At 51.5% G+C, this 17,997-nt stretch overlaps 1 protein-coding gene across 1 annotated transcript in view; it reads left to right on the forward strand.

Moving 5' to 3' along the window:
• The window catches only part of PIK3R5 (phosphoinositide-3-kinase regulatory subunit 5), a 25,612-nt gene extending 16,046 nt beyond the window's left edge, over positions 1-9,566 (forward strand). The window contains exons 8-19 of the mRNA XM_009282789.1: positions 13-61; positions 587-670; positions 1,867-2,620; positions 2,720-2,873; positions 3,059-3,184; positions 3,436-3,561; positions 4,380-4,473; positions 5,752-5,828; positions 6,361-6,454; positions 7,952-8,034; positions 8,253-8,362; positions 9,425-9,566. Coding sequence (XP_009281064.1) covers positions 13-61; positions 587-670; positions 1,867-2,620; positions 2,720-2,873; positions 3,059-3,184; positions 3,436-3,561; positions 4,380-4,473; positions 5,752-5,828; positions 6,361-6,454; positions 7,952-8,034; positions 8,253-8,362; positions 9,425-9,566 — 1,893 coding nt within the window. The remainder of the gene's footprint in view (positions 1-12; positions 62-586; positions 671-1,866; positions 2,621-2,719; positions 2,874-3,058; positions 3,185-3,435; positions 3,562-4,379; positions 4,474-5,751; positions 5,829-6,360; positions 6,455-7,951; positions 8,035-8,252; positions 8,363-9,424) is intronic.
• Positions 9,567-17,997: the final 8,431 nt, after the last annotated feature.

Below are 17,997 nucleotides of genomic sequence, written 5' to 3' on the forward strand. Positions count from 1 at the left end.
GAGGGGCTGCAGTCCGTGCTGCGGGACATCGCCGGGGCCGCATCCTTTCCTGCCATCGTGGGTGAGAAACTCCCCCATGCCCCTCTTTCTCCAGGGTTTTCTACTGGCTCAGCCCTTGCAGCGGTGACGAGCTCCCCTGCGCTGCGGGGGCTGGGAGCCAGCCCTTTGAAGTGTGAAACCCTCTTTTGCACAAAGTTTCAACCTAGCGCAACAACAACTCCAACAAAAAAAACACCAGCCCAGGTCCTATTTCATAACCACGCGATGAGCCAGAAATTGTTTCTCATCTTTCATTAAAACAGCAACAAAAAAAAAAATTCTCCAGCCTTTGTGGGTGAGGTGAAAACATTAAACCAGAAACTGATGGCAGCAGCGATGTCTGATGGCTCTCAGAGGTGTGAAATGTCCCCTCGTCCCAATTGCATGTGACTTCACAGGGATAACGACAGCAGCATCAGTGCTCTGCATGACCTGGGCTGCCCAAAACATGCATGGGGTGGGTGGCATCTCCCACCATCCAGGAGAGCTGTCAGGAGCGGTATCGGGGTTCCCTCCAAACTAACTCCTCTCCCTCCTTTCTTCCCAGGCGAGGCTCAGCCCCGCAAGCTCCACACCATCCCCATACCCGCCGCTCGTTGCTACACTTACAGCTGGGATCAGGATAACTTTGGTAAGTGGAGGGGGTCCCCCGTCCCCCCTGGTGAGACCGCAGCCCTCTGCTCCCCATCGCAGGGGTGGCTGAGCAGCGTTTCAGCTCCGCCGGCACTGCCAGGTGCAGCCGGGCGTGCGGCACAAACTGTGGCCGGAGCCTGAAAGAGCTGGTAACAAATTGTTAGTGGTGACGGGAGAGAGAACGCGGTGGGCATCAGCGTCCCCTGGATGGGAGAGGACATGGGCGTCAGCTTGGGCATGATGCCTGCTGTGATCCTGAGCAAAGCCCTCATCCGAGCTGTGGGCATGAGGCACTGGTGGCCCCAAAACACGTTGTGCTGCCGGAGACAAATCATGCAGGGCTTGTTCTCCTGGGCAAAGTTGTGCCTTGCATTAAGCTGGAAGGAGATTCATCGCACCCATGTCTGTGGGGATATTGGTAGGATGGAGACCTTGTTTGGTAGAAAGCTCCTCTGCAAGGATTAAACCTTGCTCGTGCCCTGGAAATAATTGTTGCTGGAAAAGCCTGACTGCACTGAGATGTCGGGGCTTTGTGGGGTTGAGACCCCTCGGATGTTACAGCTCTTCCCCCGCCCACAGCAGGGATGGCCAAAGAGCGGGTGCCTTTGCTGTGCTCTCGGCCTGGCCGCAGCAGTTTTGCAGGGGAAACAGTGGCTTCCCTTTCTGCTGAGCTGTTCCCTCCGGCTTCCGCATTCCTGGAAGACCTTTTCTGTTCCTGTGAAGGTTTCGTGTTCGTTGCCTGCTGGCCCCAACGAGCTGGACTAGAGCTCTGGCTTGGGCTTTGCAGCAAGTCTAGCCTTGCTGGGAGGCCACCCGCAGTGGGGCGATTTGGGGTTTGATTATCAAAATTCCTTGCTTTCCTCCTGCCCTCTTGTTAAACCCAGATTAGACACGGGTACATTGTGAAATCTGTGTAGGAAGGAAGCAAAACCCCAGCTGGTGTTTGCCTTTCGAGAACCCAAGCAGAATGTGACCTCAAGGAGAGAAACGCGTTTTGTTTTGCCATCGCATCTGAGTGTCTTTTGGCAATCTAAAAACCTTCAGGAGGAGGTTTTCAGCTCCTTGTTTGAAACTGTGCAGGATCAAAGAAAGCGTTGGCCACGCTATGGTAGTGTTGCTGTCTGGGGTCATCACATTTCCAGTGGCTGTGCTGGATCCCGTACCAGACCCGATCTTCCTCCGGTTGCCTTCCAGATATCCTCAATGATGTCCTCAGCAAAGAGTGCAGCGTTGTCGAGCCCATGGCCTCAGAGAACGAGGAGGAGGATGAAGAGGAGGAGGAGGTGGAAACTGATGGCTGTTCCCCCGAGCGGGACTCGCTGCTTTCCCCCATCTGCACCATTTCCAAAGACTCTGTGTACTCGGCACTGTCGGAGGAGGGATCTAAGCCCTCGCGAGTGTCCCTCTTCACCACCTCCAAGGACTCCATCTCGGAGCTGACGGTGGTCTCCAGAAAGTCTCTGAAGTCATTCGTCTCCAGCCTGAAGGACTGCATGGACAGCGGGTACGCGGAGGACAGTGATGAGAGCTCCCTGGACATGGTGGGGAGGCCGGAGCTGAAGGTAGAGAAGACCCACCACAAATACAGACACACGCTGACCAACAAGATCTACAAACTGTTCAAGAGCAAAAGCCAGCTGGTCTTGAGGAGAGACCTGAAGGACTGCCCAGGCACAGGCTCGCTCTCATTGCCCCTGCGCCGGGCCGAGAGCCTGTGCACCCCACAGGCCAAGCACCGCATCCCGGCGCGCTCCCGGCGCGCTCACTCGCTGCCGCAGCACGTCCTGAGCCAGCGGCTGCCGGCCCCGCTCGCCCCGCGGCACCTCAGCCTCCACCGACGGCCCTTCCTCAGTTACGACGAGGACACCAAGGTGTCCACGCTGCGTGTCGTGGTCTTCGGCTCCGACCGCATCTCGGGGAAAGTGGCCCGAGCCTACAGCAACCTCAGGTGAGCCGGGCGGTGCGGGGGACCTGGCTGCAGGTACCTGGCCCTGCTGGGACACGCCAGAGGGCTTGGCTCACCCAGCCCTCTCCTACCTTCTCCTAGGCTCAAGGAGAGTACCTGCCCCTCACTGACAAGGTACTTCAAGCTGCAGTTTTTCTACGTCCCCGTGAAGAGGAGCTGCTTGGCTCCATCGACCCTGCTGATGCATCCCTCCCCATCTCCGGGGGACCCGCAGCTCCGGGCCTCAGCACAGGCGGTAGGTGTCCTGCTCACCGCGGGGCTTGCAGTGCCACCGGCACTCTGCTTGGCCCTGAGAGCGGTGTGCGAGGAGGCTGGCAGGGCAGGCTGAGGGGAGCGTTAGTGTCTCTTCCACCAGCCCCAAGCGTGGGGTGAGGAGCCTGGGGGGGGGCCCTGGTGTGAGCCCTGTGTGTCTGGTTTCAGGATCCCACCTTGGCTGGGATGGAGGGCAGCACCAACGACATCTCCCACTACATCGGCATGTTGGACCCGTGGTACGAGCGCAACGTTCTTGGGCTGATGAACCTGCCCATGGATGTCCTGTGTCAGGTATGTGCATGCAAGGTGGTAGGGCTTGGCATCCCCCTTTCCCCAAGGTACACAGCAGCTGAGCAGAGAGCTTCTGCTTAACACTGGGCCACCACGATCCTGTACAGCAGGCTGTGCTACATGGACACGGGATGGAGATGGGTGGTCAGGAGGAGGGTTTCCATCCCCCCAGGGTGGGACGGGCAGTTCTTGGCACCGGGCTGTGGGTACCACGTACCCCATCAGGCTTGTGACTTATTCTCTCGCTGCAGTCTGCCAAGCCAGAAGCTGAGCCCCAGGAGGACTCCCAGGAGCAGCTGCCCATCCTGGCCGACATGATCCTCTACTATTGCCGCTTCGCCATGCGCCCCATCCTGCTGCAGCTCTACCAGACAGAGGTAGGCAAAAGGGCTCAGCCCCATCTTGGTGAGGAGGAAAGGGAGGTCTTCTGCCTGTGCCACCAACTCAGGACCTGCCTGTGAAGCGGATGGGGGTATGGCACAGCCAACCATGTGCTGGTGAAGCACAGCTCGGTCTCCTCTTATTCCCTGGGTGCCCATGGTGCTTTGGCCGATGCTCCTGGCTCAGGGATTGAGAGCATGCAGGTCCTGCGTAGACGATCCTTAAGTCACACGAGCAGTTCTCCATCCAAATACCTTTCCCCATGACACAAAGCGACTCCTGTCAGTGCTGACAGGTTATTCACATCGCTTGGAAGTCCCTCCAGTGCTCTGCTTTCCAAACCAAGCCCCTCCATGAAGCCTATTTTCCACGCCCTGCTGTGCACAGGGCAGACGTGGTGGGGAAGGTTGAATGCACGGCTGCAATGACTGCTTTGGTGCGGTGGCACGGGACCAGCTGCACTGGGGCTGTGGTGAGCAGAGTTGCTGCTGTTCATGGGATTTGTGTCGCCCAAAGCGATGCCCAGACCCTGCTGTTAGGCTCATCGTAGGTTTTCTTTCCAGTGGGCTGGGGAGTTTTCTTTAAGTGAAAATTAGGTTTTTGGGTTGTTTTACTTGCTGGTGGTCTGTTAAAACAGTTGGAGGGCAAGCTAAAGGCAAGTGTCACCCAAGGCAGTTGTTGAAAGGTGTGTTTTGAAAACATGAAAGGATTTTCCCAAACTGACCTGTTTCTCGCAGAAAGGAGCGAGGGGGTGAATGTTGCCTGGCACGGGCTGGGTCTCCTCACCACCACGTCTTCCCTCTTCTCCTGGCAGCTCACCTTCATTGGGGGAGAAAAGATGACCGAAGTCTTCATCCATTCCCTCGAGCTGGGCCACTCAGCAGCCACGCGGGCCATCAAGGCGTCAGGTCTGTAGCTGCTTCTGCACTCGCAGCCTCGGGGTGGAGGTCTGCAAACCACTGGGCTGGGAGATAAATGGAAAGAGGGGCTGGCGGGAGTGTGGGCTGCAAGAGGTGTCTGAGCCCAGGCTGCATCGTGAGCAAAGATCCAGACACCTTTTCACAAATTTGGAGGTGAAGCATCATAGTTCTTGCATTCCTCTTCAGGACCGAAGCTGTGGCAATGCCTTGTTGTTTTTACTGCTGTTAACTCTAAAACGTATTTGCAATAACACAGCTTCAAGCCCATTTCCTTCCTCTCATCAGCACCTGGCCAAGTGCAGCTCTTCATCTTTTCTTTTTGCTGCTTTCTGTTGTTTGTGCTGTGTCCAGGAGTGTCATTTATAAAAACCCTCTTTCCGTTTCCTTAGTTAACTGGGCAAAGCAAGGTTCGTGCGTGTGCTTGGAGCCTTCCTGCAAGGGAGATCCATGAGCTTTTACACTAGGAATTTATAAAATTATTAGAGACAAGAAGCAATGGCAGAAGCATCTGCCTGCAGCGTGGTCTCCAGCTCTCTCCGGGGTACCAAGGGCAACATGCTGTCTGGTGCGGCGCAGCTTGCTGAGACATCTCATGGCCAACCAACAATACTGCATTTAAACACGTTGCTTAATTTTTTTAACCAATTGCTTTTCTGTGATCTTGCCTTGTCTTTCTAAACAGAGCTCATAAAATATCCCCCATATGAAGTGTCACCACCCCACTCCCCCAAAATACAGGCTTGGCCAAGACCTGTTCCCAATAACTCATGAAACCACCAATCCTTTCTGACTTTGATTTTTTTTTTTTTTTCCTTGGGTTGTCTGGCAGCACACCACTTAACATCTGCAAAAAATTATCCAGGAAAAAAAAAAGTTAATAAGTGTCGGGCACAGTATTTCAAGGCTAATTTAATGTGGGCACAAATATGCCCGGAAAAACAGGAGCTGGGTTAGCAATGAGGCCTTTTATTGCTTTGTGTTTTCCCTGGAGCACTGACCCCTCTGCACCGGCTTAGCCAGCACCGCTTTCAGTTTTGCAGAGCTGCTTGTTGTGCTTTGTGTTGAAATTTCTGCACTGGATTAATTGCTTTCTGGCAGCTTTTAAGCCACCTTTTCTTTTTGCCTTTTTGCTCCGCAGCTGTGTTCAGGAAAACCGGGGTTTTTTTTCCCCTTTCTGTAGGTACTGAGTGTGCTGCTGTATCAGTAGCCAGCTGAAGAATGGGGATAAAAGGCCACCGTGTGACATTTGTTCCTTGTTTTGTGCAGGTCCAGGCAGCAAAAGGCTGGGCATAGATGGAGACAGAGAAGCAATCCCACTAACACTACAGATCGCCTACAGCAAGGTGAGTGCACGGGACTTGCACAAAGACAAATGGGGCAGAAAACCACTTCAGTGCTGGGCAAACATGTCTCAGCTGGGGGCTGAGAGAGGCAAATGCTGACAGTCTGCTGGAGGAGCCCGAATGCAAGCCCAGATGAGCCAAACTCAAGCTAATTGTCTACTTACTGGCTAATTGGGGGTGGCTTTCCACTCCTGTTCAGCCCAGTGAAATAGGGAACGTGCAGCCAGTTTCCATAGACTGGACATGTACTCAGTGCCACTTTACACTGGTGGACTTTGCTTCCAGGGAGCGATCTTCTGCTGGTCACAGCAGTCCTCCTATTTTGTTGGTTCCTTTGCAGTTATTTAGTGTTAAGCCTGGGCAATTTTTGAAAATCCAAGGTTAAATGAATTTTAATGCCTATTCAAACTTTGTCTGTGCGGCTCCAGGTAAATCCAGATCTGAGCTAGTCCAGCCAGATGGTTAGGGGTGGGAGGCAGGGTAACATCAGCCTGGAGCGTGGCATCTCATGGGCTTTGGTTGGTCTCTGCAGACAGCCGTCAGTGGAAGAAGTCACTGGAACGATGTTGAGAAGGTCTGCACATCTGTCAACCTTAGCAAAGCCTGCAAGAAGTATGAAGAACTAGGTGGGTAGAGGTGGTCTTTGTGGCTTTGCGTAGGGAGCAATGGGAGGGACTGGTGGAGCAAGAGGACAGCGTGGATCTTCTAGCTGGAGCAAAGCAGAAATGCGTGAATGCAGGAGGAGATATGTGGAAGGTTCCTGGTGTTCCCTGGGGCATACTGTAGTCCTTTGCTGTCCTTAGCACAATGTCAGGGACAAAGGGCATTTGATTTCTCGTTGTCCTAAAGCTTCCAGCCAGGGAAATGGAATGTCCATTAGGGATGGGGCTGGGACTGTCCAAACAGCAGGGTGATCGCTGCAGAGTGGTGCTTTCCAGAACAACGCTTGTTTAGTAAGGAGAAGGAGACACAGGTAAAACTGTTGTTAAGTGAAGTAGGACCGAGGGAGAGGGTGCTTGTCCTGCCGTCCGCAGCAGCCGTGCCTTGCAGCCAGCTTTCGGCAGTCTCTCGCTAAGCTGGTGCTTCAGCCTGGTTTCCTTCCTGCATCTCAGAGATAGCTGGCTGCCACATGGTTTTGCTTCATAGTTGTTTTTCTAATCAGGTTTCTGATGGGGTATTAATAAGGCTTTGAGCCTTTTAAAAGCAGCAAGACTTTTAGTCTGTGTGTGTATTTAGAAGCAATACCTCTTAATTCTTGCTTAAGAACTGCTGTTTTGGCAATCAGACACCCAGTTCTGAGTAAACTGAGGGGGTTTTTAGTTCCTCTTTCCTCATGTGCTTTGTGTCTGGCAGATGTGTGGTTTGTGAGCGGAGTAGTCGGGGCAAACAGGTGATCTACCAAATAGGAGACAGCTCCTGCATGCCCCACGGAGCCCAACGTAAATCTCTATCCCTCCTGTCCCACCTGTTGCTACCCCATCCATGAAGCCATGCAGACAACCCTGGAAAAAACCCAGCAGGAGCTAATTTCTCACCTCCTCAATATATTTTAAGTTGGGTGTTTCTGCGCTAGTTCAGGAGCTTCGCTTGTGCTACTAGCGCTGTGAGTTTGCTTCAGGGGGTGTCCTCAGTTCCATGTTGGGGAGAAGCTTCTCCTTCAAGAATCTCCTTCCTTCCAAGAGAAACCCGGTCCCCTTGCCTCCGTTGGTTTTCACATTCGGCAGTTTGACCACAGGATGTCACTGTAATTCCAGACACGAAAAAGCATCTCCAGGTGGACTGTAAGAACGGCCAAGCTGGGAGAACTAGAATTTCCTCATGATGACGGGGCAATGTTTTTTTTTTCTCCTGATTAGGTCCTAAGATAGTTAAATGTCCTTTTCTGCTATGTTTGGAAGGCTGTTGGAAATTACAGAGGACGTTTACCTCTGTGTCTCTCATTGCTTTCTTTCCGTGTGGGTTAGCATGAGGGAAGTAAAGCTAGAACTGTTCTGCATTTCCCCCGACGGTGGGGTCCTGCTGAGAGCCACTGGCTCTGGGGTGCTTTGAGGGGCAGAGGGACCACTTGGGTTCCCACCAGTGGCCCAGAAGCCCCAAGTGATAACAGTTTTCTTTTGTTACAGCCTCAAAGACAGAGTGTCTCAACTTAACCATGACCGAGGTGGTCAAAAGGCAAAACTCCAAATCCAAAAAAAGTTTCAATCAGGTAACTCAAACCAAGGTGCTTTTACATTTGGTAACAGGAGGTCAGCCTGACTCAGCTGGGAGGGAAGCAGGGCAGGAGACAGTAGCTCCTTGGGGGATCCATTTGCTGTTGGCCACCAGGCCTGCCTTAGGGGTGCCCAGCTCCCCGGCTCCCCTTCCCTGCACAGGGAAATGCAGAGCCTGGCAGCTCCCTCACTCAGACTCTTTTTCTGTCAGCAGATCAGCGTGTCCCAGATAAAAGTAGACAAGGTCCAGATTATCGGTGTGCAGTCCTCCTTCGCCGTGTGCCTGGACCAGGATGAGCAGAAGATCCTGCAGAGTGTAACCAGGTAGGAACTGCAATGTGGCCAGCTGCCCACTGCAGCCAGCCCTCCTGGGATGGTGCATCCTGTGTGTGAGGACTTGTCCATGAAGCGTGGGTGGCCACCAGGGGGACGAGGTCCTGAGCACCATGGTGGATCTATGCCAGATGCCCAAGCTGGACGACATAGCTCCAAGCTCTGTAGTGCAGCTGAGCTCAGGTGGGATGGATGGTCCTGCTCAGATCCCAGCAGCAGTTTACCTTCAGGACTGCCACAGTCTAAAGGGTGGTCCCCAGTCAACTGCTCAACTCTGTAAAGACAGCTCTTTCGGCAAGACCAGTCATAAGCCAGAGGAAAGCTATACAACATAAATGAGGTATGTGGAGAGCGCTGGGCATATGAGCAGAGCCACTTCTAAACCTCATTTGGGTTCTCCACCACCTTTGGCATACCCATTGCAGAAGGAACCCAAGATCTTCATGGGAGAGACTGGGGTAGGGCAAGAATTGTTCATCTGACTGTTCATCCATCAGTCATGTCCCCAGGGCACCAAGCTGGCTCCCCAGGTGATGGAATTTGAAAACTCACTGTAGACAACATACTTCCATGAGCACAAAGAGATCAAACCAGTTGATCCACGGGTCTTAAAAATGTGCAAGCATTTTAATTTCTTCCTCAGAGAGAGCAGAACTCTGCAAGGTTATGCTGCCTCCAATGGAAAGAGATTTCGGATCTTATTTCTTAAATAACCCTAAAGTGTTTTACTTGTTTGTTGTGCAACTCGAGGGGCTAGTGAGAGAGTTCAACGCACAAAATGGAAGAGGAGCTACTTCCCTCTCGCCAAAACTTGGGGGTGCAAAAGTTCTTGTTTTCCCTAATGAGTTTCAGAAATTACTCTTTATGGATGCTTCTGCTCTAGGTCCCAGTCTGAGCCAGCTTGAAGACCTGAACTCTCAGCACTCAAACTCTGGTCCTATTAAAGACTGCACTGATTCCTGTTTGTTTGCAGATATTTCGGCTGCACCTGAGGACCATGATTCTCAGCCACACACCTTACTTATAACTTGGTTTCTTTTTGTTCCCCTGCAGGTGTGAGATCTCTGTGTGCTACAAACCCAGGGACAGCGATCTCTTTGCACTGAGAAGGTCCTCTTTGCCTTCCCAGGACTCCTCTGAGTTTCATTCTCTCCTGTGTTTACCCATTGCCACCTTCAGTGGAGCACGGCCGTAGAAGAACCCTGTGTCCTCTCAGGCCAGACTCACATCCAACACCAATATAGCCTCAGGAAGAGGAAGTTGACTGTCCTCCTTTGGGCTGGAGACCCATCCGTTCTTGTCCAAGACACCCTGCAGCCCAAAGCGTTAGCATGGTGGCTGAGCTGCTCTTGGTCTGGGCTTAGCCCATCCTTGGGAAATGGGAACACTGGTGTTGTGCTCTGGTATTTCTCAGGGTTCCTCAGCAATGGGAGGAAAGTGGTTTCCTTGAGATACCCACCTAGTTCAGCAGACTGCCAACACCTGGATTGAGAGGACAAGGCAAGGACAGTGATATATTTTCTGCCAACAAATGGTGCTGTGGCTGTATTTGACAGTGACCGCAAGGCCAGTGTGATCTGGGGGGAGCTCATGGGGGGACGTTTTGGAAAATGAATGTCCTTGACTGAGCGGTGGTAGGTGGTCTTCCACGCATGCGGAGTTGCAGACCACCCAACCAAAGTCCTGATGGCATTTCACCCATAACAGGTCGAGGATGCTCAGGACAGTTCTTTTGGGATGGGGACAGGCTTTCTCAACGTTTCCTTTAAATTATGAAGGTTGGGTGTCTTGCAGAGAAACAGTGCAGAGCAGAGCGACACAGCTGGGGCCTAGAAAGACCCCAGCATGGGTTGTAGACTGCTGCTTGCGTTCCAGTGAATTGAGTGCAATAGGCCGTACCAGGGCATGGACAGCTTGTCATGTATACATGCGTTTACTGTAAATCCAGGATCTGCAGGACTGAACTTCCAATTTCTGCAGAATTTCAGAGTTCACCCAGGAGATGTACTCCCTGTTCAGCCCATGTTCTTGCGTCCTGCTCCCCAGCACTGTATGCTAGAGACATACCAGAGGCTGAATCCTCAATAGTTGCTTGAAATATGGCAGGAACCATGCTCACATTCATAGGAGGGAGGGAAGTACTAGGAAAACCACTAGGATTGCCTAAAGCTTACCTGAGGAGGCAGCTTTGCTAGAGAAGGACCCAGCACCAAAAACACTAGTGACACTTGCAAGCGACGATAGGATTTGAGTTCCCCCCCTCCCCTGCAAAGAGTTTTTCCATCCTCTTCATTCTTTCTGCAAGGCTGTAGGTACAGAAAGGTGCAATACTTGGGGGTATTTAGAGGTATTCTGACCCCAGGAGGAAAAAATGAGACTGGAAAAGCCTTGCCTGGTTTCATAGCCCTCAAGTTGTTTCTCGGTAGTTTTTGGTGATTGCACTAACGATAACAGGCAGAAGAGCATGCTGCCTGCTGCAGGCTAAAAGGATCTTAATGCCGAGGACATGTGCTCCTTGGAAAACATCTGGAAGGGACCCCTGATACTGTTGGGGGGCTGCAGGGCTCAGCCACGGTGTGATCAGTTCAGCATGGGTCCCTTGATCTTCCAGAAAACGGGACCTGGTCAGCTCTTAGCACTAGTTAGAACAAGGTTGGGCTCTGTCCCCAAGGGCTGGTGGCACAGCAGCGGTGTCATCCAAGGTTAAATCTGCCAGGAAAAGGGCCAGAGCCCCTGGGGGCATCAGTTGTCTCTGAGGAGCATGGGTCAAGCTTGTCTGCTGGATTCCTCCACATCCCTCCTGGAAGTGTTTGGGAGATCCCTCCTGTGCCAGCGGCTCTGATCCTGGCCCCACTGCCTCTGTTGTTTGGGGACAGCTTGGTCTGGGCCCAGTGGTGAACATCTTGGGTTGAGAAGGTGCCAGCTGGCTCTTCGGTGTCCTCAGCAGCTCTGGATGCAGCTTCTGCCAGTGGCCAGAGATGAGCAAAAATGAGACGTGAACATGCTCCCGAGGCCTCTGCTCTTCATCCTTCTACTTGAATAAACCATCCCAAGGATGGTATTGCCTTGTGGACTCCAAGAAAAGACCCTCATGTGGGGCAAAACATCACTTGAACATACGCAGGTGCTCTGGCTCTACCATGATGCAAAGCCGGCTTGGACTCCCGGCAAGGATCCACCTTCCTTGGCCACACACCAACCCTGGGAGCACCCACCTTTTCCTGTGTGCTTGGAGCAGTGTCCGTCCCTTGCTCGCAGCACGGACTTGGCAGGGACACCAAGACACTGCCAGGTCATGGTGGGCCCTCCCCTCTCTCACAGGGTGCCTGCGGGGTGATGTGGGAACGTGTGCTGAGGTCGCTGCTGTGCACTTCTGCACATCAGTATTTAAGTCCAGTAGGCTCCAGGGATCAGAAACAGATTTTAATAGCTCTTTCCACGCACTTGGAAAAAGTTTTCCCACTGACTTTTCATTTCCCGAACAGGTTTGTGTTTCTCATATGGGGCTGAAATTTGACAGCTGGGTTTTTTGTTCAATACTTTAAAATAGCACCTTATCCTGTCAAAACATTGCTGTTTGTGATCTTGATATCCGTGGCTAAATATATCCCCGCTGCTGTTAATGATATAAACTCTTTGGTTTCAGCTGGCCCTACAGAAATACTAGAGAAGAGAATTTCCATCTCATAAAGAAAAACAAGCACGAACTCTAGGGACTCATAATCCTGGCTAAGGTTTTGACCTCTGATGCTTTCTGGAAAGAAGTCTGAGGTTCTTTCAGGTCATCCTTGTACCTATGTTAAGCCTCACCAAATCTGTGTAATTTTTGTGCTGATCTGTAAAATACTGTTCAAAGAACTTTTAAGGTAATTGTAAAATATTAAATGTTGATTTATTTCGAGTACAAGTACAGCGTTTGAGTCAAGTAATTCCTAAGCAGGCGGGAGGCACAGGAGGAGGCTCCATATCTCCACGGGGAGGGCAGGGAGCACCCGGGTCCTTTGCAGAGGAGCAGCCCTGAGAGCAGGAAAAGGCTCATAAAGTCATTATGTTCATGAGCCTGGTCCCAGAGGGCATGACATGGAGACCTGCAGCGGTTAATTGACCTGCTTCTGTTCCGTGAGTAAAACAGGTTTTGATGCTGTAAATCCAAAATCGGTTTCATGCTGGATTAAGGAGAAAAGAAACTAGCAGAGCTTGTGTGTGCAAGGGGAGATCTGTGCATACCCGTCTCTTCTAGGAGGCTCCTTGACCTTTGCTGTGATGCTTTGCAGAGAAATACGAGACGCTGAGAGCTGAGCACGTGGCAGCTCCTGGGGCCGCGGGCAAGGTCCAGCCCCGGGGTGCACAGCAGAGCCCTGGGACGAAGGGTGACTGCTCGGGGTCGGCAGGTTTTTGCCCAGCAGCCGGGTATTGGGGTATTTCTGACTTGGAAATCTCTTCTGCGTCTTTGGGGATGCAGACTTTGCAGATGGAGCTGTTGCTACCGACAGTACTCTGAAATATGAAATGACACTTGCAAATGTTTAACTGTCTCAAGTGTCGCCCTTCCCTTCCTGTGGATATTCAAGGATTAGTTGGTAGGTGTGAGGGCCAATGTGTCGTAATCAAATAAACAACGTGGGAAAAGTCATTTCAGCTCAGACGAGCCAAAAACCAGACGAGAATAACTTTTGTTAATCAGCACTTTGTTATGTATTAGCTATCAAATTTTTTCACTCTGATTAGAGAATAACAAAAGGTGTTCTTTAAATAAAAAGAAAAGGGTCTTTTGAAAAGGCAAATAAAATTTGAAAGGAAAATACTTTATTTTCCAAGCTGGAACGATAATCTGCTTTTGTTTGTTCTCAACAACAAAAAAAACCCTAAACCACAAATCCCCCTTCCCTGTTCTTTTCTTTTTAAAAAGAAAAGTGGAAAGAGGAACACGCATGCTTAAATCCGAAGCAGAAAGAAGGTACTTTGTTCTAAAAATGTGCATGACGAAAAGTTTAGGATCAGGGCTCAAGTCTGATCCTTGAAGTGCTGCATAGCTGAGGGTTTTGTTCTTGTAAGTACAAAAGACTTAGCAAACAGCTGCTGATAAAATAAGCAAGGCCGGGTTAAGGCTAGACTATTTAACAAAACTAGTTTTGCCTCTTGTAGATATGGTCAAATCAACTCGACGGAGCTTTTTCCAACTCTCACAGCATCAAAGCTGAGCTGGTCTGTGGCCTGTCTGCGTCTGTGAGGGATGGGAAGACAGCGAATAAGGTGCGTTCGGCGTTTCAGGCCGGGAGCGCCAACTTAACGTTGGCGTCCTGAATGAGATAGGTTATACCAAAAAAAAGAGCCTTGGCGTTTTGGTATGTGTTAATTTATCAAGGTGCAGTGGCAGTTTGAGATGGTCCCCTGCTCTGTCAGGGGTTGTCATCTGCAGTCACCTCAGCTGAAGCTGCTGGACTCGGCACAGCTGGAGTGGGATGCACTCCACCACCGGTGAGGTGGGATGCGGCGATGTGGTGTGGGTAACGCACTATGGGGTGACTTCTCACCACCCACCATCAGTGGTGACCCTCCATCCTCTGGTCTCCTCCAATGGCACTTTGTGCATAGGTGCTCCTCATCTTTACTGGTGTGATCCGCACAGCTTCACCTCGCCAGCACAAGAAGGAGCATCCCAGTGTGGACGCTTGCATCAGGTGCCGGTGTGCCATAGGAGTTGGTTGAGAGCCAAATCTGCCACCCCAGAGCCACCACGGCTCAGCGCTGGCAGGGAGCAAAGAGCTTAATGTATGCAGGCAACGTCAATCAGGTTGCTCAGGGTCCAGCTCAGGTTTGAATAGCTTCAAGGCTGGAGATACTCTAGTGCATGAGGCGGAGAACAACATAAGCCAGTGAACATCCAGAGAAGGGGTCCTTAAGTAGCCAATCCTGATCTGGTGGCTAATTAGGAACACAGAATGAGTTAGCATCAATAGGCAGGAATGAGCTTGCCTGTGCTGGATCCACTATTAAAGTCATTAAGATACTCCTCTGAAAGGTAGAAAAAGCAGGTGCCATCCTCTTTTGGCAGGTGGGGCAATAGAACCCGCCTTCCGTGGTCTAAGTAGGTTATCATCAGATTGTCTGAATGGAGACATTGCTGTGAGGCATGACGAATGCTCCCAAACAATGACAGCTGTATCTTGAAGTCGGCTGTATCTGACTTTTCTTTAGCTTTACCGTCATGTTGGGGAAAAATTTTATTTGCAAAGTTCACATGGTCTGCCAGAGGTGAGCAGAGGTCTGCCGGGCCCGGGATCGGCTGCCTGGAGAAAGCTGGAGCCTGCACCCAGGCTTGGTGTGCTGGGGCAAAAATAGCCCAAGCATTTGGTTGGTGATGGGGCACTTCGCCTGGGTGTAGGGACCTGCCCACAGCCTCGGGCAGCTCGGCACCTCTGATCCCTTCCTCGTGCTCAACTAGTTGTTTGTCAGAAGTTCCAGGGCAAACCTTCCTCTTGAACTTTTGCTTCCTGGTAGACAAATGTGTGGTTTCGTGGGTGGCATTTCCAGATGCCCTGCAGAGAGAGACCAGCAGGTACGGGGGATGACAGGGGGTGTGGAAGCCCACAAGGACCTGGGGACTGGGGTCATGGGACCTGAATTGGGCTGTTTCCAGGAGATCTCTTGCAAGGAGGTATTTCAAAGGTGCTCATCTGCTCTCTCAGCTGTAGCAAGAAATAGCAGAGAGCAGAGTCAGGCTTCCCAGCAGCTCTCAGTCCCCACATACCATTACAGGATTAGGATTAATGTGCCCAGGGTGTCTCCTTGGTTAGAGGTCACAGCCCCACAAGCACCGTCCCCTCCTTTCTGTCTGCCTGCTGCCTGTCTGCTCCCATCGCTGCATCTCAAATTACCTTCAGCCGAAGCGGAGGTACCTGGGGACGGGCTCAGGTCCTGCGGGCAGGGCTGGCAGCGAGCCCCGAGCTTGGCTCCCTGCCTGCGGGTTGGTGACTGGCTAACCAAGCCACGGCACAGTGGCCAAATTCACCCCTCTGCCGGGGACAGGATCTGACTGACCCAGAGGGGTTTGTTGAGAGCCCTGCTAATAAACCAGCACTTTCAGAAGAAAAGGGAGAAGCGGAAGAAAATCCAGGGAGTATCTTCTTCTGCCAAACTCCCTGCTGTAGTTCCCTCTCATGGCTGCAGGTTTCTGGGCTGGTAGATCAGGCTGTTTCCCATATGCATGACTTAGCTGCTCTTACACGCAGTTGTAAAATAGAAAAGATTGGAAATGTCTATGAGTTTTGCTAATTCCTTAAGGGTTTTGGCCAGCACCCATGACTTAAAAGGGCATCCGACTCCCTGTTTGTCTCAGGACTGACCTTTGCTCAGGACTAACAAGCGAAGCTGGACAAGTGAAACATTTCTGGGCTGCAGGCAGCTGTTTATCTCTCTTGGCAATGCCTGGTGCTCCACTGTCCTTATCTTACTTGTGCTAATTAATGATCAGTTATAAGTTAACAAGGCTCTCTGTGCCTGCATGAGGAATGGAGTTTTCCTAGCAGGGAAAATTCACTCAAGAAGAGTAATGGTGTGCTAACGATGCAAAGTTGCATAATTATCAGTATGTTCAGGTGCAGCCCGTATGCCTGTGCCAGTTGGTGCAGGCAGCTGACTGTGTGAGGAACGGGCTGGGCTTTTCTGTGCCAATCCTGAACTCACTTTCTTCCCCTGTGCCCTTCTAATCCCCTCTCCCCGCTGTAGGCACCTCCCCTGCAACGCTCACAGGAAGAAATGCAAAAGCTAAAGGGTTGTAGCCAGAGGAAACATGTCCAAAAACTGAAATCCAAATCAAAGCAAGCATGAGAAATATTTTGTGGTGTTTACCCAGCTCTACGATAACCTAGACTTGGGTTTGACTGCATAAAACTTTCTGGACAGCAATGGGCCAGTGTAATGCAATGTATTTAGCTGGTGTTTCCATCTGCAGAGAGGACCTCAAGCAGCGTGGCTCAGCCAGTCGAACACTTTCTGTTCTCACAAGGACTAGTCCTGCTTCTGGCTGTGTCTGGAGGCTTTCTAGGAAATGCTTATGAACTAACTGCAGGCTGATGCTGCCCTTGTAATCAGAAATTTGTGGATGGATCTGTCAGGATACCCAGGACCCTGGGTCCTCCACACTCTGGTCTATTGGGGGATCTTTGCTGATGGCAGGCTGTGTCACACACGGCGCTGCCCCTCTGCACTGTCTATGGGCACCAGCTGGGTACTGACTTGCAGGGGAAAATGAAACCCTGAATCATCAGTACTTTCCCTGTACAACAGCGCATGTTTTTTCCCCATAGGTGATCTCTGTGTTGACTTACCGTCAATGGGGGTCCAGGTTAAACTGCTTGAGGACAGGATGCTCTTGTGAGAGGTTCCTAGAAGAAAGTTCAGCCTATTGAGGGTTTTCCTGCCCAGGTACCCAGCTGAACTGTAATCCTAAAGCCGCTGATTAATTTTTTGCTGCTGTTTTATGGCTAGTATTAATGGCGCACTGGGGACAGGAAGCAATGGGGTAGCTTCAGCCGTGGTGACGAATGCAGTGCTCTGCAGCCAGTCCCTGGGAGGCTGGGCAAGGGATGGACGAAGGGCCTGAGTGCAGGCACCGTCTCATATCTCTGTGTGCTCCACACCGTCATCTGAACCCCTTCCTGCCACAGGCTGGGCGACTGAGAGGCATGTGGTTCCTCTGAGATGCGACACACTGGAACCGGCACGAACAATCTGGGTAGGGGTGAGACTGAGTGATAGCTGAGATTCCTCCTCTGTTTAACTTCACAGCCATCGCAAAAGGAAATATGTGCTAATCTTTAGTTGGAAGCCAACCTCTTCCCGTCCGAAGGAGCCATCTGTACTTTAATGTGTGACTCGAGCCTGTGTGTAACCAAGGCCATTACAGTAGTTGTGCCAGTCCCTAGGGCCAAAGACAGCCCACATGGCGGGGAGGGTTGAAGCCTTAAAAAACTGGGGGGATGCTGGTGTTCATGTTGATTTCTCTGCTTGCTTGCTGAAGGAAGACCAGAAGAAGCATCTATCCTGATCGGAAATTGCCCAAGGAAAGACACTTTGGTGAGGAGAAATGGTGCCTGTAGCCTGGGCTGGGTGCAAGCAAGGATGGAGATGTCTAGCTTCTAACTTGTCTCTGCTCTTCTGTTTCCTGGAAGCCATCAGTAAGGAGCGGCTTGCCTCATGCGTCTGTGACCGTTTTTATGGGACCAAGCTGAGACGGTCCAGCTGCCTTCCCATGTTGCCCTTTGCCCCTCGGATGCTCAGGGCAAGTTGCGCCAGGGGAGGTTTAGATTGGACGTGAGGAAAAATTTCTTTACCGAAAGAGTGGTGAAACATTGGAAGAGGCTGCCCAGGGAAGTGGTTGAGTCCCCATCCCTGGAGGTATTTAAAAGACGTGTAGATGAGGCGCTTAGGGACATGGTTTAGTGGGCACGGTGGTGTTGGGTTGATGGTTGGACTCGATGATCTTAGAGGTCTTTTCCAACCTTAATGATTCTATGATTCTATGACAAATTACCTCTGTTGCAGTGAGGGGAAGTGGTTGAGTCACCATCCCTGGAAGTATTTAAAAGACGAGTAGATGAGGCGCTTAGGGACATGGTTTAGTG

Source organism: Aptenodytes forsteri, unplaced genomic scaffold (assembly GCF_000699145.1).
Source record: "Aptenodytes forsteri isolate BGI_AS27 unplaced genomic scaffold, ASM69914v1 Scaffold22, whole genome shotgun sequence".
In the NCBI taxonomy this organism is placed as follows: Eukaryota; Metazoa; Chordata; class Aves; order Sphenisciformes; family Spheniscidae; genus Aptenodytes; species Aptenodytes forsteri.